Genomic DNA, 26,665 nt, shown 5'->3' with positions numbered 1-26,665 from the left:
GCTGCCCAATGAAAGCCAGCTACACTGTAGAAATGAATGGACATCCTGGGCCAGGATCAGCTTTTTTCACAACAGGCAGTGGTATGCCTCCTGCAGGGGGTGAGATCAGCAAATCCACCCAGAATCTGATCAGTGCAATGGAAGAGGTACTTGTCATTTGCCTCCTTTTTGTGAAGAAGGGAAGATAAGTCCTACCTCAGAGAATTCCCAAATGTCAGAGCTAGAAGAGAGACTAAAGGTCATGAAAGCCAGCCCTCTTGTTTTACTGTTTAATCAAAAAAAGGGCCAAAGAGATGAAGAGTCTTCATTAAGACTGTACAGCTACTGGCAGGGCCAGGCCAGGACTAGATCCCAGATCTCCTGATTCTCAGTCAACTTTATTGTCACTCTGCCATTTTCTGTATCATGTTGACTGGTAACCTTATTCTTCCCTGATCTGTGAGTTGTGGTAGCCATTCACTTCAAGAAAAATAAATTAGACCTGGCTTACTTTGGCATCTCACATCACTTGGTCTTTCTGGATGAATTTACCCGTAATAAGGTCTTTTTTTAGAAGTTGTTTCCAGAATGTTCTTAGTTCAAAATATTTTCTTCTTTTCTGCAGATAGTTGAGTTTCTCACTTTGAGCTCAATATGCAATCACGAAAAGAAATACAGCAATCCAACGACTCTTTTTCATCTAAATATCAGAAAATGTTTCAGAACAGAGACATATAACTTTCATAAGAAGTATATCCATTGGGGGGGGGGGGAGCTGGGGAGCTCAGTGGATTGAGAGCCAGGCCTAGAGATGGGAGGTCCTAGGTTCAATCTGGTCTCAGACACTTCCCAGTTGTGTGACCCTGGGCAAGTCACTTGACCCCCATTGCCTACCCTTACCACTCTTCTGCCTTGGAGTCAATTGGCTCCAAGATGAAAGGTAAGGGCTTAAAAAATAAACAAACAAACAAACGAATGAATGAATGAATGAATGAATGGATAAGTAAATAAATAAACAAACAAACAAATAAATAAATAAATAAATGAACAGGCAAGCAAATAAATAAATAAATGAATAAGTGAATGAATGAATGAATGAATAAATAAATAAATAAATATATAAATAAATGAAAGGAAGTATATCCATTGGGAGCAGCTAACTGGCTCTGTCGATTGACAGCTAGGCCTAAAGACAGGAGGACCTTGGTTCAAATCTGGCCTCAGACACTTCCCTGACCCTGGGCAAGTCACTTGACCCCCATTGCCCAGCCCTTACCAGTCTTCTGCTTTGGAACCAATACACGGTATTGATTCTAAGACAGAAAGTAAGGGTTTAAAAAAAAGTATATCCATTGCATTAATGGAAATCCTAATTTGCTACATGAAATATATTTCTCCTTCACTTCTCTTTCCATTCTTCCCATATTTGACACCCTTAATACCCTTTTTCCTAATCTCTGGTTTTAAAAACCCTTTCCTAAAGGAAGCCAAATGCAGCCTCAGACACTTACCAGCTCTGTGGCCTCTGGGGAAGTCACTGAAACTGTGTCTGCCTCAGTTTCCTCAACTGTAAAATGGAGGGTCACAAGAGCGTCTTCTTCCCAGAATTTTTGTGATGATCAAACAATATAGTAATTTTAAATGTGGCCTGATACAGGAGGTACTTCATAAATGCTGGTTTCCTTCCTTCCTTGTCACCATTTTTATCATGGCAGCACACTGAGTAATGGCCCTAAAAGGGAAGCAGTACTTAAATTCTAAGACTTAACTGAAGAAACTTTTTCTGAGGAGAAATAATGAAGGGACCTGAGGACCCTCCCAGCCCTAACTGAGAAGCTGCAAAGCTGCATATCCCTAAAGTTACTATAATATATACTTCCACTTCTCTCCATAAAGAGTAAAGGAGTACAATAGGTTATCCTTTGATACTGTCAGGAGATGAGAATATTTGGGGCATTTCATTGAAATATGTAGGTGTACACATGGAAGATAGAGATGTAGACATATACACATGCATAGTATATCTCCACATCAAGAGAAGATTTCCTTGTTATCTTTATTGATCTAGAGATGAGTTCTTTCCATTTCAAATTTGATGTGACTGGAAACCAATAATAAAAAAAATTTTAAAGGGAAGAGAAGGGGGAAAAAATTAATACCTTCTTATTAGAAAGGGTCAGTTAGGTAGAAACATGGTCAGTGTGCCATGCCTGGAGTCAGGAAGACCAGAGTTCTTATTGGGTCTCATATATTTCCTAGCTGTGTGACCCTATGCAAGTCACTTAACCTCTATATACTCCAGTTTCTTCATCTGTAAAAACCGAGATAATAATAGCATCTCCCAGGATTTTGTTGGGAGGATCAAATGAAAAAATAATTGAAAATCACTTAGCATAGTTCCTGGCATGTACCAAGTGCTAGATAAATGTTAGCTATTATTTTTAGAAAGCTCGGAAGTAGAGTCTGAGGAACCTGCCATTAGGGAACAACGGGAAATTGGAGTACCAATATCCTGTTCATAATCTTTTACTCAATTTAATGTAGCAAAATTCAATAAGCAACAAATGCCAACAGTATATAAAGACATGAGTTAGGATTTGTTTGAGGATGCAGTCCTTAGCCTCAAAGAGCTTGCAATAGAATAGGAGGGAGATGGAGAGGGACTAGACCTGGATTTCATCAGAATAGGGAACTCCTAGTGAGGAAGCTCACTCTACCAATGTGAAGCAGCAGCTTTTCTTCAGTTTATAGTCTTGCAGAGCTGCCTAGAGCAGTGTTTCTGAAACTGTGCTCTAAGGAACCCTGAAATATTCCAAGTTCTTTGTTGGTTTTTTAATACATCATCTGGAGTTTTTCAGTTGGCATTAAAATGAAGTCATTTTAGATATTTCCACCAAATTTTTGTTTAAATTAGAAGGTTTTATCACTTTGAAAAATTTTGAGAATTTCTGGCTTTGGAGCTTTGAGAAGTTGTGACTTACTCAAGGCCACAGAGTCAATGAGAGTTAGAATAAGAACCTTGTACCCCAATCTTTTTGGCTAGCTCTCTGTCTTCTCCCTAAGCTGCCTCCTTCTCAAGGGAATATGACATTTGCAAATATGGTAGACTACAATGGGATCAAAGTTTGATTAAAAAAAGCCATTCTAGATTTTTGAGATTACAGGAATTAGGGATGTAATTTTTAAAAAAATCATAAGTGAAATTTAAAACTTTTTTTTCTGATTTTGCAAAACTATCTAGTATTTATCTAGAGACCTGTAACACTTCAGTTAAATTTTTTTATGTTCTCATTTTCTCTTTTGTTTTCTCAATCACACAAGGTTTTGGTTTTCCTTTGCTCAAAATATGGCCTCTCAATAATATTACCTGGCCTGCAACGACTTAGAGAATCTTTATCTGTGACAGACTACTTGTAGGACCTCAGCCACTACTTCAAACCATCGGATTTTTGCATTGTCAGAAAATATCCCCGGAAAGTATATTCTCTCATCAGAGGAAAAACAGACCTGAATTGGTTTGGATCCAACACATTTTACCTAAAGGTGTTGTCAAAAGCTATTGGAAGCTGCGAGTTTATCTGGAGGAAGAGGGGCCGAGGAGGTGAGATGGGCAAAGAATAGAGTGGAAAGGAGCATTTAGATTAAGAGGAACGTGAGGAATTACTATCATTTTGGTCACAAAGTGTGGAAGAACAGCTGATTAAGTCAAGTCAGTAAGCTCCCAGGCTCTGTGCTGTGAAATGTGTAGGCTACCAGGCAGAAGCTTGCCAGGGCTTTACTTCCAGATAGCACTTACCCCTCACAAATGCCCCAAAGTAAATTTAAAGATGGGAAAACTTGTGGGTTTAGCCTACCCAAAACCATAGAAATATAAAAAATAGTCCACATAGGATTGTGTAGTTGGTATCAAATTAGATTGTCTAAATGAGGAGTAACATCTGCCAAGGAGCTCTAGATAATGATAGCTAACATTTATATAGTGCTTACTCTCTTTTGGACCTCACAATAGTCCTGGCAGGGGGGTGGGGGGAGAGGTCCTATTGTTATCCCCATTTTACAGATGAGGAAATGAAGGCAAACAGAAGTTAAGTGACTTATCCAGGGTCACACAGGGGATAAGTGTTTGAGGTCAGATTAATTGCAGACTTGGAAGGTACTTCAGAGGTCATCTAGTTCAGCCCCATCTCCTCAATGCTTTTGCACAGGCTATCCCACTTGCCCAGTACACACTCTTCCGTTCCCCCTTTTAGAGTCCCTTAGTACCATCTCTTAGGCTCCATTCTAATGCCATATGAAGTCTTTACAAACTCCTCTCATCTGCTAGCGCCCTGCCCTAGCAGATTAATTTTTAAAATCAATTTTTATTTTTTTAACTTTGTATCTTTTTTGTACTTCTGGGACACATAGTATTTCCTCTGAGGTCCCGGACTTTTGTTTTTTCCTTCATATCCTCCCATACGTACCATTCAATGATTGATTGAACTCCCTAACCAAAGCAAGAATCTCCCCTGATGAGTGGCCATCCAGCCTCCTCTTGAACCCTCACAAGGACCTTGGGATTCCCACAGACAGCCCAAGCCATTTTTCTATGATTGTAATGACTACCAAACTCTTTCTTACCCCGAGCCAAAAACTCACCTTCCTCTACTTTCCACCCATTGGTTGTGCCCTCCAAGGCTGAACAAGTCCCATTCTTTTTCCAGGTGAGGGGGCTTCGGGAAGGGATGAGTGAGCTTGGAAGTTTTCTAAAAGGGCTTTTTCAAGTCATCAGTGCTCCTGCTTAATTGCCAGTCTGAGCAACTCCTCGAGAAGCATTTTGAATGGCTCTCCTCTGGGATGCTGAGAAAGGAACAACTCCTATAAAGTTAATAAAGTCCTTGGCTACTTTATTCAGTGAGTTTCATTTTCTCCAGGTGCCAGCTGACTGGGAGAGGGCATCCCTCCGGCAAGCAGGGCAGGCAAGCCCTGACTTTAAGCCAAGTCCTCAGAATGGCGCTTCATTCCCTGCTTCTGGAGGCTATCATCAGGGATCTCTGATAGCTGATGAAGAATCACAGGAGTTTGATGACCTGATTTTTGCTCTGAAAACAGGTAAGGTTTATGTTGTTTGGCCCGTCTTTTTCCCCTCCTTACAATGTTCTAAGACTCTAGTTTCATTTCTCTGGAAGCCAATGAAGCATGGGTTTTGTTTACCTTTATAATGACTTTGTTTCCTTGTGGAACACTAGAAAATTTAAATCTTAGAAATGAATATCAGAAACCTGAAACATAATTTATGAGATTTCTATGTTTACGAAAGCTTCTTGCAAATATTACACTCTCTACTAAAATTCTCCAACAAACCTACAGTTTGGTAGAGCTGAGATGGACAAAAGGCACATTTGACTCTAGTTCCCATCTTGGGGTGTTTTATAAAGTTCCTGAACTACTAGCTGGTTCCCTCCATGCACAAAAGATGAACCTCCATTGGTTACATCAACAGGCCTCAAACTTTTTGGTCCCTCTATGCTTTTACATTTTCATGATGATCCTCCCCTCAAAAGAACTTTTGCTCATGTGGATTATATCTATTAGTTTTACCATATTTGAAATTAAAAGGTTTTAGCATTATGATAAGAAGTTTTGACCTCACAGACCCTTAGAACCTTGTGAGACCCCCCAGGAGACCCTAGTCCACATTTTGAAAACTGGTGGGCCTGCTAAGTACGGAGCAAAACATGGGAGAAAATCAACTTTTTCATTCAGATAAACCCTCAATCAGTGGATTTCACACTAACTGTTTAATAAATAAAATGCTAATAAAAACTGGGAGCTATGAAAGCCACCAGCAGATGATGGATCCCAAGCCTTTACCAGCCTTACAGTATTGGGGGTCTTTATGCCGACCCCCACATACACTGGCCTTTTCCACGTGGTATTTTTCAAACAGCAGGGTTCCGCTTTGGCACATCGTATGCCATGTGAAACTACCCACTGCCATGACTGCCGGCTGTCTGCCCTTGAGCTCGCCTTTGGGAGGAAACAGTAGATGGACAGCATTCTTCTCAGGATCTAAATTATTTCCTGGTAGCATGTTAGTGAATTTAACCATTTGGGGGTATTTAGTCAAGTGTATCACTGCTACCAGGTGAAGAAACTTTCTTTCAGAATCCCTCGGTTGAGGGAATATTTAGTCTAACCTTATCAGCCGCCCTGAATTGTTAATATAAATGATTTTTGTGCTGATAAATGTGCTCTGTGTGTATGTGTTTACAAATCCACCTCCGTTTTTTGGTAGAGGGTTATTATTTTGCTAGTCACAAAACTATTGTGAATTGCCATTTTGGAATCCCGGGCAGGGAAAAGACTGGCAGTTGTGTCTTCACAGGCTGAGCACTAGGGTGATCCCAGCTCCCATCTGGCCACTTGGTTGTACAGGCTCTTTTCCCCCTTTTTTCACTCTCTCGAACAGCGCCTCATAATGGTTCTTCAGGAGTTAAATCTTCCTTGATGAGCTTTTAGTTCTGAACACTGGTGTAACAAGAGTGTAAGCTTCCCATGGATTTAGGCTCTCCCACAGGCATTTCATTGCATACTGTACAAAGGTGTGAGCCTTCCCTGAAATAATATGACTTCAGCTCCTCAAAACTGAAACCTGGTGATTCTCAGCCTGGACCTGGCTAATCTGACTTACTGTAAGGGTGACTGAGGAAGGGGGATTTCTCAAGTAATCAAGTTACCACACATTTAGAATTTCATTCAACAGCAAAAGATAGGTCACAATTTGTGTTTACGTGTTACTCTCCTTCATTGAATAGAATAATCATTCTTGTACCTGGTAATAACTGATGCTGTTGAGTGATCTTCCAAATTGTGTACTAATAGAACATGTAATAATAAAAATATGACATATGAAATAACAAAATATTTAACAATAAATTAAATAAAAAACAAATTACAGTGTAATAAGTTTTGCTAAATAAAATATTCACGTGATAACAAGGGTCACTTTTCCCTTAGTAAACAGAGGTGAGCAAAAAGATAGCTAGACAACAGATAGACAGGTAGTCCTAATTACAAATATTGCCCCAGAATTCCATTATTGTCCTAGAGTAAAATTATACTTTGTGGATTATTTTATTTCTAAGAATAATTGGCCCCAACATTGAAGTTAATTGCAGAGAGGTGAATAAACCCCAACAACTAATTGGAGAGAGTGAGGAATTTCCCACCCTAGACTTAGCTGGCTTCTGTATTTGTGTCTCATTCCTTTACCAGATTGCATAGACAAATATTGAATCTTAACTAAACTTTGAGTCTCCCCTACCTTGCCAAATGTTGTGTTTTGCACACCTGTTCAGTCATGTCAGACTGACCCTGGCTGCGGTTTTCTTGGCAAAGATACTGGAGTGGTTTGCCATTTCCTTCTCCAGTGGATTGGGCAAAGAAAAAGAGTTGAAGGGTCACACAGATCAGGGTCACACAGCTAGTGAGTGTCTTGAGGCTAGAATCTGAACTCAGCTCTTCCTGACTCCTGACCTTGTTCTTTCTCCACTGAACCATCTAGCTGCCTCTATTAAACACTTCCATGTGCTAAATATCGGGGATACAAAAACAAGCAATGAGACAGACATCCCTGCCTTCTAGGAGCTCACATTCTAATGAGAGAAGAAACATATAAAGAGAAACTGCCCAGGGAAGTGAGGTAGTGGCGGGAACAGACAATCATGGTAGGGCAAGTTTGCTGGCAAAGTGAGAGAGAAATCCTGAGAGGGGGCGAACAGGGAGAAAGGTGAAATGGGGGTCTGGACTCATCAGGAGAGCAGACATGAGGGCTGAGTTGTGTGTCCTAGAAGAGAAGGAGCTGGGCGGAGAAGTTCTAAGAATAAGTTAAGTAAAGATTTGAGGGAAGAAGGAAAAATTTTAAAGGAAACTAATCGTTTTGGAGAACAATCTGGAATTATGCCCAAAGAGTTATAAAACTGTACTCCTTTTGACCCAGAAATAACACTATTAGGTTTTTTGTTTTCTAAGGTGATCAGGGAAAAAGGAAAAGAGCCTAAATGTGCTAAAATATTTATAGTAGCTGTCTTTGTGATGGTAAGGAACTGGAAAGCAAGGGGATATATGACATACGATTGTGATGGAATACTACTGAGCTATGAAAAATGATGAGCAGGTTAATTTTTTTTTTAACGTGAAAAGAAGGAGCACCTGGGTGGCTCAGTGGATTGAGAGTCAGGCCCAGAGATGGGAGGTCCTGGGTTCAAATCTGGCTTCAGACACTTCCTAGCTGTGTGACCCTGGGCAAGTCACTTAACCCCCATTGCCTAGCCCTTACCACTATTCTGCCTTAGAACCAATATCCAGTATTGATTCTAAGATGGAAGGTAAGGGTTAAAAAAAATTAAAATAAAACATAAAAGACCTACCTGAAATTATGAAGAGTAAAAACAAGCAGAACCAAGAGATTATATACAGCAACACAAATGTTGTTTGAAGAATGACTTGTGTGGAGCCATCTCCAGAGTAAGAAATGATAAACAGAAAGAAGCAAGATATATACATATATCCTTTTGTCAAATGATGCCTTCCTGAGGAGAGGGAGAGTGGGAGATACCTGAGAATTTTAATATAACAAATAAATATTAATTTTTTTAGAGAGGGAAAAGAAGGAAAATTGAAAAGGAAAGGAAGGGATCAAAAAAGTTATACCTTAGATATATTTTTTAAAATTTGGAGTAATTTTCAGAAAACAGAATTGAACTACTGGAATTTCATTATCATGCACTCTAAATTTTTAAAAGGACATTGTAGTTATCTAATACATATCTAGGTCAGACCTGTTTCACTTCAACTAAATAAAGGATTATGTTTTCATTAAAATAAGTCATCTTCTGAGAAGTGAAAAGTTTTGACTTACTTTTTGCAATTGCAAGTTGCAATTACAGCACCTGATTTACACCTCATATACAACTTACCCCATAGGTTTTTGGAAAGCCAGAATCCTCTCCAAACCATAATTTATAAGCCCCCACAAACGGGCTTGCTAGAACCAGTCAGCCAGAGAACACATAGTTCAAAGGAAAAGCATTAAAGAAATAATACAGTGACAAAAATTCCCCCTTAATTTTTGCAAAGCCATATTTCTTCAGTGGGTAGAGTTGGAAATATTGGGGAAAGATATGTGGCTAGGGAATATACATGGAAATATTTGCCAGATAACTTTGAATCATAGCAAGCTCAGCAATAAATTGTAAAGGTTTGGGGGGAGGGTTGTTTTGAGGTTTTTTGCTAACTTGCACTATTCTTTTAGTCACTAGAGAAAAATTCTGATTTCTGTATTAAAGATTGTTATAAAATCCCAGAAATACTATCTATTGTATTTTGGTCTTATTCAGTACAAATAATTAAAGAATTATTTGAAGAGAAACCATTAGGAAAAGTTGACCATTAATTCATGCTAAAATTCTGTTTAGCTTTCCTATCACAATTGTGTTGCTTTACATAGTTTACTGTAACTGCATCTTTGTTTATGAGTTTCATAATACATTAAAGAATTATCCTTTTGTTGAAACAGACTTATTAATCTCTAATTAGCTGCAATTAATGGCACCAATTGCCTAATAATACCCTCCTTTTGTTTAGATCATTTGTTTTTATTTATAATTGCTTTTGAAATTCTCCACATGGTAAACTGTTTCACAGACCTGATCTTCAAAACTGATAAATATAGCCACTGTACTCATTAATTTCATTCAGAGAGTGATTTAAATCAATATTCTAACATGTTTGCCTTGGGTTTAGTTCAGGGGTTGAGGAGAGGATGTTCAGAATGGAAACGAAAAGTCACATAGGAAGCAAATTATTCATATCTTAGCTTTCTAAGCATGTGTGCTGCATTTGAGGTAATTATATAATAATAATTATAGCTATCATTTCTATAGTACTTTATGGCTTGCAAAATGCCTTACAGTAAAATATGATCTTATTTTTATCCTCATAACAATCTTAGGAGGTAGGTGCAATTATTATCTCCATTTTATAGATGATAAAATTGATCAGGTCTGCTTGTAGATGTTTAACAACTAGCTTACCCCCCAAAAAATGCATGTATCTCATATGATCTGCATTAATACCTTTTTAAGCCTGATTAATCTCCAAAACAATAAGCTGAGCTTTGATTTATAAGGAATCCAGTGTCCATCCTTTGCTCTATCAACTGCCACCACCTAGATGGCTCAGTGGGGTAATTATTTCCATTCCCTATTCTGCCTGTCCCTAAGAATAGCCTTTTAAATACAAATTCATGTTACAAAATTATTGCTTATGCCAAGATGTATTCAAATGAATGAGCAGCAATTGGACGGCTAATCCTCGTCATTAGAAATAACACTAGGAACCTGAGGAGACAGAGAAGGGAAAAGGATGAATCTGAAACTGTGCTTTCATTTGGTGAGAACAATTCCCAGTATGGAAACATCTTCTGCTCAGGCTTTGTACATCAGTATCTTTCTTTTCTATGAGTTCTCCAGTGCTTATAGTCTTTCTGTGCTTATAATCTTTCTACTATTATAGTTTTTAATCCTTCTGTGTCCTAGTAGGTGGCTTCCTCAGTTGTTGTAGCCAAAATAATCCATCTTCTGCCTAATGCAATTCAAACTCTTCACTAAACTAGCCTTCACATAATGGACCAACACATAGTGGTCCGATTCATTCACAAGGGAAGAAATGGATTTTCCACAAAGTCTACAGGAGAAATGAAGCAAGAGATAATGAAATAAAAGATCCTGAAGAAAGAATTAGAAGAGAATAAATAGTTTAGAAATTTATCCAAGTAATGGACTCTCAGGAATTTAGAGTAGATCATACAGAAATCAACAACTCCATGAGATAGTAAAAACAGAAAAAAGAAAGAAAATAGAAAATCAAAATATTACCGACTATCAAAAAGACTCACCTAGAAAATGGGTAATATAACAACTTCAGAATCATTGGAGTTCCAGAAAACCATGATTTTTTTTTAGAAACCTGGAAATTATATTCAAGAAATCCTTTTTTAAAACCCTCCAGATCTATTCGACTAGAAGGCAAAGTGAAAATAAAAACAACTCATTACCTCCTGAAAAAAACCTTAAAAGGAAAAATACAAAGATGTCATAGCCAAGATCCTGACTGTCCATGCCAAATCTTGTAACTAGTCAATCAGCGAGCATTTATTAAATACTTACTATATGCTGGGCACTGTGCTAAGGACAAAATATACACATAAAAGCAAAAAGACAGTATTGCCTTCAAGGAATTTACATTTTTAGAAGACAAGACAAAAAAGAAAACTGAAAAATCGGAGATAGAGTAGTGAGAAAGAAAAGAATGGGGTCATAGTACACAAAGCCCAGAGTAAGGACAGTGTCTATTCTAGGTCTTCTCCCCAAAATCAGGGTTCTGGAATGAGCACATCCATGGGAGAAGAAATCCATAAAAACAAAGTGAGGAGATAGCTGTGGCATTGTGGCATAATCCGGAGGACCTGATACAGAAAGAATTCAAGTACCACAGTTAGGACCACACAAGAATAGATCTTGAAGGACAGTATTACAAAAGATTTAGGTTTACACCTAAAAATAACTTACTCTTAAAAGTTGCGTACTATAGGAAAAAAGAAAAAATGGATTTATTGGAAGGCAACTTGCAGGCATTTTTTAAAATTAAAAACCATTCCTGATTAGAAACTTTGGAATACAAACATTAAAGTGGAGAAACCTATAAAGGTAAATTTATTTCAGCAATCATAAGGGACAGTATGATGATAAAGTGCTAACAACCTAATAAGGAGAGAAGAAGCAAGTGTCTCTTCAGAACAAAGTTCAGAAGGAAGCCCAGGCCAGTTTTAAAATAACAGGTTGAATTTATTATATGCTTTATAGATTGTATCCAAGATTTCATATAAAATCTTTCTGTGTTCTACTTCACATATGGAAATGCTCATTTTATGGGTGCGTATTGGGTTCAGAATAAATAAAATACCATTTTAAAGTTCCTACCATGGCCATTGTCCTGTTTTAAGCACTAGGGACATAAAGACAGAAGGAAATAATAATGATGAGGCAATAGAATTGGATTGAGGCAGAAAATGAATATATTATGTAGAATGATCCCAACTGACATTTTTTAAGCCAGTTCCCTAAGTCAGTTTTTCATCACTTTTTTTAAAGTACTTTTAAAGTACTAGGGGGGACCATGTCTTGAGCATCTTAATGTTTCCCACAGCATCTGGCACTGCTGCTGACATGGTAGGAACTTAAGAAAATTGCTTAAACGAAAGGGTTAGCCCTTTTGGAAAAGGCACTGACCCTTTATGATGACCAGGTTACCAGGTTCTGATGACCATTCTGCAAAGCACCCAACAAGGTGACCTCATTTGTCCTCATTTGCCTTCAGGTTTTTTCATATTTGGAAATAAACACGTTGAAATTCTAATCAGAACAATGATTGTCACACTGGCTTTGAAAGCACATTGTATTTACACCATAACAATTGCTACCAATACAATATTTAATTATAGATGAGATAGAGATGCCTCTTGCATCCTGTAACCAGGTGGTTGTTGTTGGGAGGTTTTTTACCTCCTAGAAAACACAGGTCTTAAACCACTATTCCACTTTTTAGGATACTCCCCTCTTCTTGTTTACCAAGATCCCTAAACCCCAGATCTCCCACCAAGAGAAAACTAGCAGGATGCTCTTTGCACCACAATGACCTCTTAGGTATAGATTTATTATTTAGCCCTGGTGGGACTGTGCAATAGGGATGGGAAAGCTACATTGACAGATAGAAAGGTAAAGAATTCACAGTCGACAAAAATTCATTTTTTTTTAAACTCTTTCCTTCCATCTTAAAATCAATACTGCGTTTTGGTTCCAAGGCAGAAGAGCAGCAAAGGCTAGGCAATGGTGGTTGAGTGACTTGCTCAGGGTCACGCAGCTGGGAAGTGTCTGAGGCCAGATTTGAACCTAGGACCTCCCATCTCTAGGACTGGCTCTCAATCCACTGAGCCACCCAGCTGCCCCAAAATTCTTATGTTTTAATCATGTTCCTCTATTAGTTTTTTGCTATACAGTCATTTCAGTTGTATACAACTCTCTGTTACCCCATTTGAGATTTTCTTGGCAAAAATACTAGAATGGTTCGCCATTTCTTGCTCTAGCTCATTTTATGGATGAGGAGCTGAGATAAAGAGGATTTATGTTACTTGCCCACAGTCACATGGCTAAGAAATGTCTGAAGCCAGATTTGAACTCAAAAAGATGAGTCTTCCTGACTCCAGGCCTGGTACTCCATCCACTGTGTCACCTCACTGCTCCTCTTTTAATTAAAGGATTGTTGAGTTAAATATTTTTAACTTCCTTCTGTCTAAAAAAAAATGTTATTTTAGGTTATGATAGTAACTTCATTCTAGTTGTATGGCAATGAAATTATCTGGCCAGACCTGCCAACTCTAAAATCAACTTCTCTAGCCCTAACAATGACCTACCACACTCTTGGTGTAGGCAGAAACATTCCAAAACCATCCCCTAAGGTTAGTAATCCACCAGCCCGGGAAAGCCTATTCTTCATCCCCCTCCATTTACAGTAAGAAATTATCCTTCTAACGTTCTTCAGGCTTTAATACTTCATTTACCCTATTTTGAAAGTCCCTCTGATTTGGCCCCACTGGAAGCCACTCAGCAGTCTTTTGTTCTGGTTGGTTTCCCCAAATCAGATTCTTTCAGCCAGGTCTATGAAAGCTGGTCTTTCAGCTGATGAAAAAAATGTCACCCCTTCCCCCAGTACCCCAGGGAGCCTGGCCTTTTGGTTCCCTTTGCTGGGACCAGCCTTCCACATCCCCCCTCCATGCTTGCTCCCATCAGACTAGCAATCTCTCGTTCTGAAACTGTGCTTCCAAGTGTGTCTGTCCCTACCTCCCCATTGCTGGTTAACACGCCTGTGTGGCAGGAGACTGGATATTTTTCAGTCCTTCTCAGCTCAGAATCAAATCACTTCAACATTGCAAGACTTTGAGCAATTGGTCCCATTTAAGACATTCCCTCCCTCTTCCACTGAAGGTGAACCTCAAGGAAAATGCTTCTTTTTTTTTTTTTGGACAAATAATGAGGTGGGGGAGAAAGTTTATTAAGTCTTATGTTGTTAGTATTAAGCATTGGGAAGACAAATAGAAACAATCAAGACAAATCCTTGCCTTTGAGCAGCTTTATATTCTAATAGAGAAAGACAACACATAAGGAGACCCTGGAAAGGGGAAAGAGGGATGGGGGTTACATACCTGTTTGCGTACCTGGAAACAGCTGGGAAGTCCCCTGGAAGACCTTGAAAGGAGCAAAATGAGGGCAAAGCCGGCCTATTAGCCCAGGGTGTTTCCAGGGATATAATCCAATTACCCAATGGGAAATTGCTAGATGTCCCCAAAGGGGTCTTAGTCTCCTTACAATAAACATCAGCCATTCTCCCCCACTCTCCAAAGAAATGCTTCAAGAAAGCAGAGTGGGGGATAGAAAGCATTTCCATCACTGAATTGCCATGATTAGGAGAAGAGATAAAAACGAGTCCTTCCTCTCTGGCCTGCAGAGGCACATGAGGGCTGAAGAGTATTGTCCATGCCAGAGGAACCTCCCCTCCCAAAAGACACCATTGCACTCCAGGGACATCTTGCCCACATACTCAAGAGGCTTCATCATAGATCCATAAACTGAGTGAGGGCTGGGGCAGACCCACATGTCTTCATCCACAAGGGAGTCTCCATGAGGCTTCTGTCCCCAGATGAGGGGCATCCGCAAAGGGCAAGTCCAAGACCATCACCCTAAACCAGCCTGGCTTCTTTAGGACACATTTAAAGAGGTTCCTGGTGTAAGATTTAAATTAATGTCTAATACCTCAAGTATTAATTTTTGTAAAGTTTATTATCTAACAAAACAGAACCAAGTGATTATTTTTTTTTACCTGCTCCACCAAAGCTGTGACAGGAAGGAAAAAAAGAGGAGAGCCAGACCTCCACCCAATTTATACCCGGCCAAGTCAGCACATAACAACAGGAAGTGAGTGGGGTTCTAGGAATCATAGTTTTTCTGGGGATTGTAGTTTTTAGGGTAACAGATTTTAATTACACATCAGGACCCATGCTGAACCTTCCCAGAGGTTTTCTCACTGGGGTCAGAAGTTCCCAATGTGATTCTAGACCTTATGAGACTCTTGAAAGTTCATTTGAAGGGACAGCTGTTTCACTTGGTGGATTGAGAATCAAGTCTAGAGACTAGAGGTTGTGGGTTCAAATTTTACCTCAGACAATTTCTAGCTGTGTGACCTTGGGCAAGTCACTTAACCACCACTGCCTATCCCTAACCATTTTTCTGCCTTGGGACCTATGCAATCTTGGTAAAGGCTTTAAGGGAAAAAAAAAAAAGGTCATTTGAAGGTAGGCAGAAGAGAGAAGACATCTCAGAAGACTATCAGCTTCTCTGAAATTTCCTAGTCATGGGGTGCCACTGTAGGTATGAGCCTTCTGCTGTAAGAAGTATCTGTGAGACAAATATACCATGGAGCCAGCTGGAGTATATAAGGAAGCATGGCTAATGGACAGTGTTAGACTTGGAGTCTTGAAACCCTGAGTAGCCCTGATACTTACTAGGATTATGACCAATGGGTACTTTCCAGAACCTCAGTGATCTCATCTGCAAAATAGGAGTAATAATGCCTGAAGACTCTACTTATGAGACTCTGGCATGAAATTCAAATGAGATAATGTACATAAGGCAGTATAGTCTACAAAAGCTTTATGTAAATGTAAATTATTTTTATTGGAAAACAAACTGACACAAAGTCATAGCATTATGCCCTGAATCACAGTCTACATGTGTGCTGTTTGTATCAAGTGTGGTTATTCAATAATGGACTCACAAGGCACAAATAAAAAGTTGCGGGGGAGAGGTTTGGCTCAGGGATTGGTCCTGTGATCTCATCAGTGTAGTAGCAATTTCTCCAATTTCTTCTTGTTCATAGGGAGTTGTTTAGGAGTTCTATGAGGTTAAGTCATTTGCCCCAGGTCACACAGCCAGTATATTTCTTGAACTAAGATCTTCCTAACTATATATATATACTCCAGTATATCATGCTGTTTCACAATCTCATTATTGAGTTTTTTTAAGGAAAGGAGAGAAGAAGGGAAAGTGGAAGGAAAGGAAAGGAAAGGGAAGGGTAGGGAAGGAAAGGAAAGGAAAGCAAAGCAAAGCAAAGCAAAGCAAAGCAAAGCAAAGCAAAGCAAAGCAAAGCAAAGCAAAGCAAAGCAAAGCAAAGCAAAGCAAAGCAAAGGAAAAGAAATAGGAAAGCAAAGCAAAGGAAAAAGGAAAGGAAAGCAAAGCAAAGGAAAGGAAAAGGACAAAGGAAAGGCGGGGGGGAAGAGAGAGAGGGAGGGAGTTGAGATTACCATTTACAAGCTGCTGGTTTTTGTGCAATTCACTTAGCATCCCTGAGCAATTTTTGTCAACTATAAAAGAAAGGCTAGATGATGTCCATGGTTTCCAATTTTTGTGATGCTACTTTAATTTTCTTATATCCAAATTCTAGCTCCCAAGGGGGAAGAAATCCTGTCCCAGTGGAATTTAAAACTTTTTGTGGCATGCATGCTACTTAAGGGAGGTCAATTCAACTCAAAAAATGTATTAAGCATCTATTCTCCTCAGAGCACCTTGCTAAATAATGGTGGATACAAAGAAGAAGGGAAAAAAAAGCTGAGTTCTCTCCACGGTCTAGTAAGGATCATAGAATCACAGGATTAAAATATGGAAAAAGGGCTTGAGGATAATTTAGTCCAAACTATTCATTACAGATAAGAAAACTGAAACCTAGTTAAGTGACTCAATAAGATCTGATGAACAGTAAAAAGTGGAGTTAATTGATAGTTGTGCCTAAAGTAATTATAGTTCAAAATAGAATTTGGCAAGTGTATAGTCTAGATACAAATAAAGTGCTATGAAAAAGTGCTTGAGAAAGAAAAGATCATTTCAGATGAGATAAAACTGTTCAAAGGTGCTATTTGATTTGGGTTCTTAAGGGATATCTAGAATTTCAACAAGTAAAGATGCTGGGAAGAAGTGGGCAGGAAGAGAGAGCCTTCCTGCCCCTTGTGACATTGCTCTTTTCCCCAGTGCCATACTTTCTGTACACCATGTGGGCATAATTTGATCTCTTACCCTCAGGTCTAGTCCTGGGAAAAATTGTGAAGCATGCAAAGTAGTATTTGGCAACCTTCCACCTTCCCTTTCACCACTCTTCTCTTGTCTCCTGGTGCTCCCCAGTCTAAGCTTATTAATGTGACCCATTCCCATATTACTTTGCTCCCAACTAAGTACAGTGGTTGGAGGGTGATGTGGTAAATGAATTCAAAATAGGTTATTAGTGAATATAATGTTTGCATTGTGATACATCTACCATATAGTATTTACATTTTATTAAGAGACTCTCAGCAGCCAAAAAGATTCCAAGATGCAAAAGAATGAGTAATGGTGTAATTTCAGGTGCCGAGGCAAGGCTGGGAGGAGAAATTTTTAGGAAAATCTGTCTTCTTGGAATCCCCCAAATTTCCCTAACTTATAAGAACATTCTATTTACTTATTATCCTCCTTCCATTCTGCATAAAACAGAAATGGAAAGGAACTCAGAGATCAACCAGTCCAAATTCCTTATTTTATGAATAAAATAAAACAACTAAAAATCAGAAAGATTTAGTGAGTTATCCAAAGGTAGTATATGGGCAGTAAGACACACAGCCAAGTATAATACAAAGTAGAATGTAGTGAGTGACTAGAGCATGTAACATAGCCAGAACCCAGACAATTCAGGGAGCAAATGAATGGGTTTTCATGACAGAATCAGTAATGGCACATTCACCATAAAGTAGAGGAGGTGGAAACAATAGGTCCATAAAGTAAGTAGCAAAAGCCTGAGTATGGGGGGGAAGCTGGGTATCTCAGTGGATTGAGAGCCTGGCCCAGAGATGGGATGTTCGGAGTCCAAATCTGGCCTCAGCCACTTCTTAGCTGTGTGACCCTGGGCAAGTCACTTAACCCCCATTGCCTAGCCCTTACTGCTTTTCTGCCTTAGAACCAATACACGGTATTATTCTAAGATGGAAGGTAAGGGTTTATTTAAAAAAAAAAAAAAAAAAAAAAAAGCTTGAGTATGAACTGGGCCCCCAACTGGGCCCAAGTCCGAGGCTTGGTAACTTTTCTAAATAAGCACATGGGGCTGGTTCACAGGTTTTAAGTAGAAAGGGATTGCAAAAGTCTTCTCATCCATTGTACAGATAAAGAAACTGAGTCCCAGGAATGACATGTTAAGTGACTTGCCCAAGGCATATAAATAGTAAATATAAAAGCAAGATTCAAACCCAGGTTTTCTGATTCTAAAACCATCAATCTTTTCACTGTCCTGCCAGGCTCTACCTTGCCACATTACATCCATGTACGAGGATTATAACATTGAGATATACATTTATAGATGTGTGGATAAGTACATATGTGTGTGTGTATCTCTAATGCATCTGTGCAATGTGTTTCTATGCATGTGTGGGGGCAGCTAGGTGGCACAGTGGATAGCATGCCAGGCCCAGAATCAGGAAAACTCATCTTCTTGAGTTCAAATCTGGCCTCAAATACTTACCAGCTGTGTCAAGTCATCTAACCCTGGGCAAGTCACTTAATCCTGTTTGCCTCAGTTTCCATATTTGGAAAATGAGTGCAGAAGACAATGGCAAACTACTCCAGTGTCTTTGCCAAGAAAATCCCAAACAGTGTCACAAAGAGTCACATATGAGTAAAATGACTGAACAACGCTTCACCTAAAATAATGACGTGCCTTTTTAAAATTAGGTAAAGGAAATTAATGATTGATTTCTACTAGCAAATTAAAAAAATAAATGTCTGTGATATCACCATACATACAGTCATCTCAGAGATGTTATGAACATATTTATATATATCCCAACTCTGTTTCTTATTCTAGTCTTAGCCTCCAGCCTCATAAAACCCAACGTGGTAGATTTTCCATTAAGGATATATAATAGCAGAGTAAGCCAACAAGACTTGGCAGGAACCACTATAGAAATAAATGTAGGTTGTCCAGAGACCAAGAGAAATGCCAGTGGGGAACAATCTTTACTGAAGGAGTATGGCTGATAAAAAGGTCGATGTCAAATTGAACAACCAGAAATTTTAACAATGTCCAAAAAATAAAAATTCCAACTCTATGCATTGTGATGCTATACCATTTTAAATGTTATTGCTTTTATACTAATGCTTATGACAAAACTTATATTTTAAAGTAATTTATATTTGTTTTCCTTTTTTAAAAAGAAAAAAAAGCATTTATCCTCAGAAATACAACTCACACTTGAAGAAATCTGTTGAAGAACATTTAAGGAGTTTCACACTGATAAACTAAAATTTTACTATTAAAAACTATGATTAAATTAATTTAAAGTGTTATATCCAGCCTGAAGAAGGTATTAATTTAGCACTTCCAGTTCCTCTGAGATAAAAAATTCTGTCTTTAGTATAAATGCAACAATTATAGCATCCAGATTTATTTTGAACTGGTTATCTTACAATTTAAATAGAAGAGTAGGTCTTTGACCAAGAAAGTATATTTTGTGAAAGTAGCCTCAGAGGGGATAAATTCCTTGAAGCCAAAGTGATAGGACTACTCTCTATCAGGGTTCTCCCCTCCCTACTGTAATGTAGGTCAGCCTAGTTTTTTCCCTTAAAGGCAACAAAGATATCTCAGGGATTTGATTGTTCCAGAGGACTAAGGCTCTAGATCAGACTCCTGTGATACAGCTTCCTGGTAGATTTTGACCACGATAAGAGGCTTCATGGTCACTTGGGAGTAAAAAGGACCACCAAGGTAGAGTACCCCTTCATTTTGGACTGATGTTCCAAATTCACTCTTCCTTGCTGACCAGTTGGATTTCCAAGGAAGGCCATGTCTATCCAAGCTAAGTGCTGGAATATCCTTGTTGAATATCCTTTCTATACGATAATGAATTCTCCTTTTGCTTAACTGTTGAATGCTCTACAATTATTTCATTTCATTCTAACCTAAAACCTGAACTAACAAAATCCTGGGCTGAGTGAGGACTATCTATCCCTAATAGGAGCCCTTTTGTTTTGTCTTTGCATGTTCTGACACTAGAATAGTTCCAGATACAGATAAGGCACTTAAAAATGCTTATTAGGAACTGGAACAATGTATTCTCTGAGATCAGCATTATAAAAATGAACAATTTTGTGAGACGTAAAAACCCAGATCAACATTATGATAATCATGATTCCAGAGGGCCATTGACAAAGAATACTTGTCCACCTCCTGGGCCAGTGTGTATGAAACACAGAAGAAAAAAAAATGCTTGATAAGTAAAAAAAAAAGTTTAAGTTAAAAAAAGAAATTATGATGATTAAATGATTATAGATGTTTACTTTAACCACAAAGAACCTGGTAAAGAGGATGAAGAAGGTAGTGGTAGATATTTGAACTTAGAAAAATCAATAGTCTTTGGTTTGTGGGGGAAAAAATTGTGATGACTTTGGGGCTCCCAACAAGTTTCTTACACTCATTTCATTTCAGAGTTCTGCCCTACCCTCCCAACTCTGTCTACTCTAAACATGATATTCAGGACACATTATGGATGGTACTTCTGGCTTGTGTATGTTCTGCCCTGATATTGTTTTCAAAACTAAGGTTTTTCCTGGGAGGAATAGAAGAATATCACTTAAGCTTTGCCTGACTTATTAGCAGAATTCCCATCACTCCAACATGCCAGGAAGCAGCACTGCCCTCTTCTCACTCTATCTATAGCAGTCTCTCTCTTCCCCTGTTCTCCAAGATGACCTCTACATACACATTCTAACAAGGAAGTCCCTTATCCTGTCTGGGGTCCATGAACTTGGGTAGGAAAAAAAATACATCTTTAGTTCCACTAGTCTTGGAGTATATGGGGTATTCAGGAAGGATGGGTTCCTCTGACCTCTGACCAAGTATGAAAAGGGCTTGTCAAGTCATCACAACAGAGGTGATGGCTTGACGAGCCCTTAGCTTGGTCAGACATTGAAACTGCCAAGATCATCCAGTGCATCCCAATCCATCGTCAATCGTCTTGACTTTCATCCTGCCACTAGACTTCAATGGTCTCTAGAAGAGAGAGTGAAGCTGAGGACTTTGTACAGCTCTGCCTCCCTCACAAGTCAGGACATCACTCTCTTGATGTTATTGGATCTCTTCAAAAATGAGGGACAAGCAACAATAGCTTGATCTAACCAAACAACAGCTGACATTTAGCATTGCTTTCCATCATTTGAGAAGAGATTTCACTGGATGGTCAAAGGGGTCCATGGCACAAAAAAAGGTTAGGAACCCTGATCTAGACCAATGACTTTGTTTTACAGATGAGAAACTGAGCATCAAAGAGGCTTCAAAACAGATTTTTGTTTAATTATTTTTATCCTGAACTTAAATATCGAATAAAATGAGCATTTTCAAATAAAAACAGAACAGTAAAGGAATGAACTTTTTTTAAATTATTATTTAACAAATTACATATAGTTTGTTCTTTTAATTATATATAATTATTTATTTGGATGTTTCCACATTATATAAATATTTAATTATTGCATGTAATAATTATGTGTGTGTGTGTGTGTGTGTGTGTGTGTGTGTGTGTAGGGCAGCTAGGTGGCACAATGGATAGAGCACAGGGCTAGAGTCAAGAAGACCCTTAGGTTCAAATAATACATTTCAGAACCAAAAGATGAAAAAGGGACAATGGCCATTCATTCAACTGAAAATTCATCTGAAAAAGTCTAGGTTTTTGTTAGTTCATAAATTTATGATAAATCAGAAGCATAATATTAAAACAAAGAAAACTAGTTATCATCTCAGGCTACAATAAGTAATTAGAAAGTGATAGTCCTACCGTATTCTGCCGTGGTAAGACCCAGTGAGAAGTTTAGGGTATCTCATTCATTCATTCATGGTCTCCCCATCTTTCCCAGGCTGGAAGTATAGCAGCCACTCACAAGCCCAATCCCACTTCTGACTGACATAGAATCTTTGTCCTACTCGATTTCCAGCTTGGGCTGGTTTGCCCCTCCACAAGCTGCCTAGCACCCCTTTTCCCTCAGGGGCATATCAGACTTAGTGCAAACATCTGATTGACTTAGCCCATGACAACTTGGAGCTGCTAAACTCAAGTGATCCATAACCCTGAGCTTCTTCAGTGATGGAGATTATAGGTGGCACAGTGCCTTGCTGAATACTACATTTTAGGATGGATATTAATAAGTCCAGAGCAACCAGGATAATGAATATCACAATAGTGACTGAGATCTTACTTTTTAGGATCAATTGAAGGAACTGAGAATGCTTAGTCAGAAAACAAAAAATTTCTGGGGAAAGTTACAGCTGTTTTCCATTAAACATTAAGCTTTCCTTGAGTCCCTAGCACTTAGCACCGTGCCTGTTATAGTGGGTGCCTAATTGATCTTTATTGACTGACTTTCAAGCTTTTGGGAAACTACCCCATGAAAGAAGGATTAGAGTTCTGTGGGGCCTGAAGGGCAGAATAAAGAACAATTAATGGAAGTCAAAAAGAGGCAATTTTAGGCTTACAGAGAAACACTTCACCACATTTGCAGATATCCAAAAGTGGAATGGTCTGGCTTACAAGGTAGTGGGCTCCTCCTCATTACTAGTCTTCAGATCAAGGTAGGATGATTTCTTGTTGGGTGTGTGTGGTAGCAAGGGCATGGAACAACCATTATTAAAAGCATAGGGTGGCCAATGAAGTCCAATCTAACTGAAATTCTAAGGCACAAAGAGATAGAGATTATGGGAATGGAGAATCTTCAAGGTAGTGAAAACATAAAGGCAAGAATTCATATAAGGATGTGTGTAGCTATGTGTGCTGTGTATATGTGTGTGAAAGGAGAGGGACTGTCAGTGAGAAGAACTGCTTGATTGGAAGGATAAGGAATAAATTTGGACAAAAAGGATAAGGCCAGATTGTGATGGATTTTTAAAAACCAAGCAGAGGATCTGAACACAATATAATAGGAGCCAGCATGTAGAGGAGTGATTTGAAAGAAGAAAGACTAGCAGGACAGTTATTCAGAATAGACTAGAGGAGTGAGGGAGAGTGGTTTGGGGACTGACTAATCCTCCAGAACACAGAGGATTAAAGGTGAAAACAAGAGGAGATCTATGAAAAGGAAAAGGAAAGGGCAGGTAGAAGAAACATTTTGAAGAAAGAAGTAGCAACACTTTGTGACTGACTGGATAAAAAGGAAGATGGGGATAGGTGAGCTAAAGAGGACAAGTTCTAAAATGGGGAACTGGGAAATTGGTAGTTCCATGTTCAGAAGAGAAATGAAAAGCAAGTTTGAGGTGAAGCTATGGAAGAAGCAAACAGACAAAGACCATTTATTGTTGTTATGTGCCAGGCACTGTGCTAAGCACTAGGGATACAGATACAAGCAAATAAGACAGTCTCCCCCTTCATGGAGCTTACATTCTAATGGAAGAAGAAAGCATGTAAAAGGGAGAAGAAAGAGGCAGGGAGAAGAGTAGAGGGGAAAGGAGAGGAAAGCAGGGCTGGCTGCTGGTGAAGAGTGAAAAAGTTCAGAGAGCAAGTCAAGCCAGGGCAAAATAAGGATGGCTGGGGCCTTTCATGAAATGGTGTTTTCAGCTAGCAATTCAACAATCAGAATGGCATATTCTTTTAAAAGTGTAATTTTGAGGAGCAGTTAGGTGGCTCAAGAAATAGAGAATCACAGGGGCAGCCAGGTAGCTCAGTGGATTGAGAGTCAGGCCTAGAGACAAGAGGCCCAGGGTTCAAATCTGGCCTCAGACATTTCCTAGTTGTGTGACCGTGGACAAGTCACTTAACCCCCATTGCCTACCCCTCATTGCTCTTCTGCCTTGGAACCAATACACAGTATTGCTTCCAAGATGGAAGGTTAGGTTTTTTGTTTTTTTAATAGAGAGACAGACCTGGAGATGAGAGATCTTGGGTTCAAATATGACCTCAGATAACTTCCAAAATTGTGTGACTGGGCAAATCACTTAACCCCCATTGCCTAACCCTTACAGTGCTTCTGTCTTGGAATTAATACTTACTATCAGTTCTAAGACCGGAGGTAAGGTTTTGTTTTGTTTTGTTTTAATAGAATTTTGAGGTGTTCCTATGGTACAAACAAGTGATACAGAGATAAAAAAGGAAACTTTACCTCTCTCCTCAAGAACTTTGAGCTCAACTAGCAAAGCAGACTTCAAGGCAAATTGTAACAGAGGCTAAGGAGAGAAATCTTTTTTTGCAAATAAAGACCAACCTCCAAATTAGATATAGTTTTTAACATGCTCTTTGCAGTACAAATGTTTACTTCATCTTTCTTGAGTAGAGCTCGTATTTTACAAATGCAATAAAAGTGATGTTAGAATATGTTTTGATCATGAATCTTTTGTGTCACATTTGTCTTTATTGTTCTTTATCTATTGCAGGTGCAGGCCTTAGTGCCAGTGACAATGAATCTGGGCAAGGCAGTCAAGAAGGAGGTACAATGACAGATTCCCAGATTGTGGAATTGAGAAGAATACCGATAGCTGACACTCACCTCTAGCTTTTTTTTGTCAAATTGGGATTTTGATATTTTTATATCTGTTGTTATGACTTTGTTATGGTCTGAAGCTCTTCCTATATATGCAGACAGGCAATGGAGATCTAGATGTTGTCCTGGATAATGGGCACAGAAAGGCTTGTATCTGATAAATAGTAGATTTTGGCAGAACCTTAAAATCACCTGTTCTGGTGAAAGATTTACATGGGTTAATAGAATGCACTTATTTCATAAAGTATAGATTAAGTTTTTTAACTGACCTGCATGTCTAACCGTGATTAATAAAAGTAATAATGATTATTATTAATAAAAATAATAGAACTCCTTTAATATGGACCAGACTCATTTCTTGGTGGGTAAATGCTATCCTTACTTAAAATACTATCTTCACAGGTTTTAACTCACTCTATCAACCACCTGAACCTTCCTGAAAAAAAGAATCAAATGTCAAAAATTATATTCATTTTTAAAAAGATGAAATGTAAAGAGATTAACTCTTTTTCAGGGCAGGACTCTACCTGAGCTTCCCTATTAATTTGTAGAGTTCTATCCATTCAACCTGTGGTTTCTTCATATGTGGTCTGAGATAAATACACAGACAATAAATACTAATACCCTGAGTTTGTAAACATTTTGTCTTCAAGACCACATGCCTTGGCAGATCCTACAAATCTGGAAAGACTACAAATACTGACCAAGTGAAATGACTGTTAAATGGACTGTGTGTCATCTGAGCACTTGCCTATCAAAAGTAGCATTGCTCATCACAGTAAGACTGGCCACTGGTTAATCACTTTTTTTGACTGTAACAACTTATGAAGACCATGTATTAAAGAATGGAAGACTGGGGGGGGGTGGAATCTCTAAAATGATAAAATCACAGCTACTTGGATAAGTTGAAGTATACATATATACATACATATATATGAAGTCTTTACCTCCTAATATTTATTATTATTAAATATTATATGCTTACAATCTTCCCATGGCTAAATTCTCATCCGCTTAGTTAAGAAACAAAAATATAATTTCTAAAACTACTAGTCAACTCTTAAAGGTTAGAGCTGGTGATCACAATTAATTAGCATGGGCTAGAGGGTATAATCAGCAGTTGAGGGGAGAAGTTCCCCAAGATTAGGATGCAAAAACCTCTTGTCCTCAGAGAATATCCAGAATAGTGATTCCCTTTTATGCTAGGGCTTATAAGATTGTAGGGACTAACTTTTAAGAAGCAACCTGAAAAATAGGTAACAAAAGAGCAAGATATATCCATACACCTGAGAGATCTGAAAGGAAATGCCAGATATCATCCCTAAAATTTCCCTGAAGAGTAAAAACTGAAAGGCAGAGTCAAGATGGCAGAGTAAGAACTAGAAATTTTGCTTTGACTCCCCCATAAACTCATTCACAATGATCTACAAAGCACACCAAACCAAATGTTGATTGAAAGCCAATTAAAAAATGTCATAGTGTGGCTTTTTTCCAACCTAGGCAGCTAAGAAAGATAAAGAGGTCTGCAGACACTAGGGTGGAGACAGTAGCAGCAGTGATGAGGATCAGTACTGTGCCCAGAGATGGTAAGGAGACTGAATACCTGGGCAGAAAGAGATTCCAGGAAACTCTTGTACTATCACTGAGAATAAAATCTAGCAGTTCTGTTGTCCATTTCCCAGTTCAGGGTCACAGTTTAAGGATGGAAAGAAACACTTCACAGTTGCACAGGGAGAAGGGGCCTTAACTGTATTTAAAGAGCAAGGAACTAGCTCCAGAGGCATGGCTGTGCGGTCCTGAGCCCAAAAGCAAAGATGCAACTCAGTTCTAACATTTAGTCAACACATAAGTCTATAGTGGAATTTAAATAATGAAAAGGACTTTGGGGGTTAAGGGTAAGGTGAATAGCCAACACTTGAACTTCACAGTCATCTGAACTAGTTCAAGAAGGGAATAATATGCATACACATATAGTTGAGTATAAAAATTCATCTAACCTA

The 26,665-nt window shown here is 38.7% G+C and overlaps 1 protein-coding gene across 1 annotated transcript; it reads left to right on the top strand.

The window, feature by feature from the left end:
• Positions 1–24,990, top strand: ADGRV1 (adhesion G protein-coupled receptor V1). The gene is made up of 3 exons (XM_044662857.1): positions 1–146; positions 4,893–5,070; positions 24,559–24,990. Exons 1-3 carry the CDS (start codon positions 9–11, stop codon positions 24,675–24,677), a joined length of 435 nt encoding a protein of 144 aa, XP_044518792.1. The 5' UTR covers positions 1–8; the 3' UTR covers positions 24,678–24,990.
• Positions 24,991–26,665: the final 1,675 nt, after the last annotated feature.

The sequence above is a fragment of the Gracilinanus agilis genome, chromosome 1, assembly GCF_016433145.1.
Source record: "Gracilinanus agilis isolate LMUSP501 chromosome 1, AgileGrace, whole genome shotgun sequence".
NCBI classification, from domain to species: Eukaryota; Metazoa; Chordata; class Mammalia; order Didelphimorphia; family Didelphidae; genus Gracilinanus; species Gracilinanus agilis.
The sequence above is the reverse complement of the archived record's forward strand: the minus strand, read 5'-3'. Positions and strand labels throughout refer to the sequence as shown.

Excerpts from the sequence above, each read along its gene's own strand:
- ADGRV1 (XM_044662857.1), top strand. The coding sequence starts at position 9 with ATGAAAGCCAGCTACACTGTAGAAATGAATGGACATCCTGGGCCAGGA. Across the intron at positions 147-4,892 it reads TGATCAGTGCAATGGAAGAG|GTGCCAGCTGACTGGGAGAG; the intron begins GTACTTGTCATT and ends CATTTTCTCCAG. Across the intron at positions 5,071-24,558 it reads GATTTTTGCTCTGAAAACAG|GTGCAGGCCTTAGTGCCAGT; the intron begins GTAAGGTTTATG and ends TATCTATTGCAG.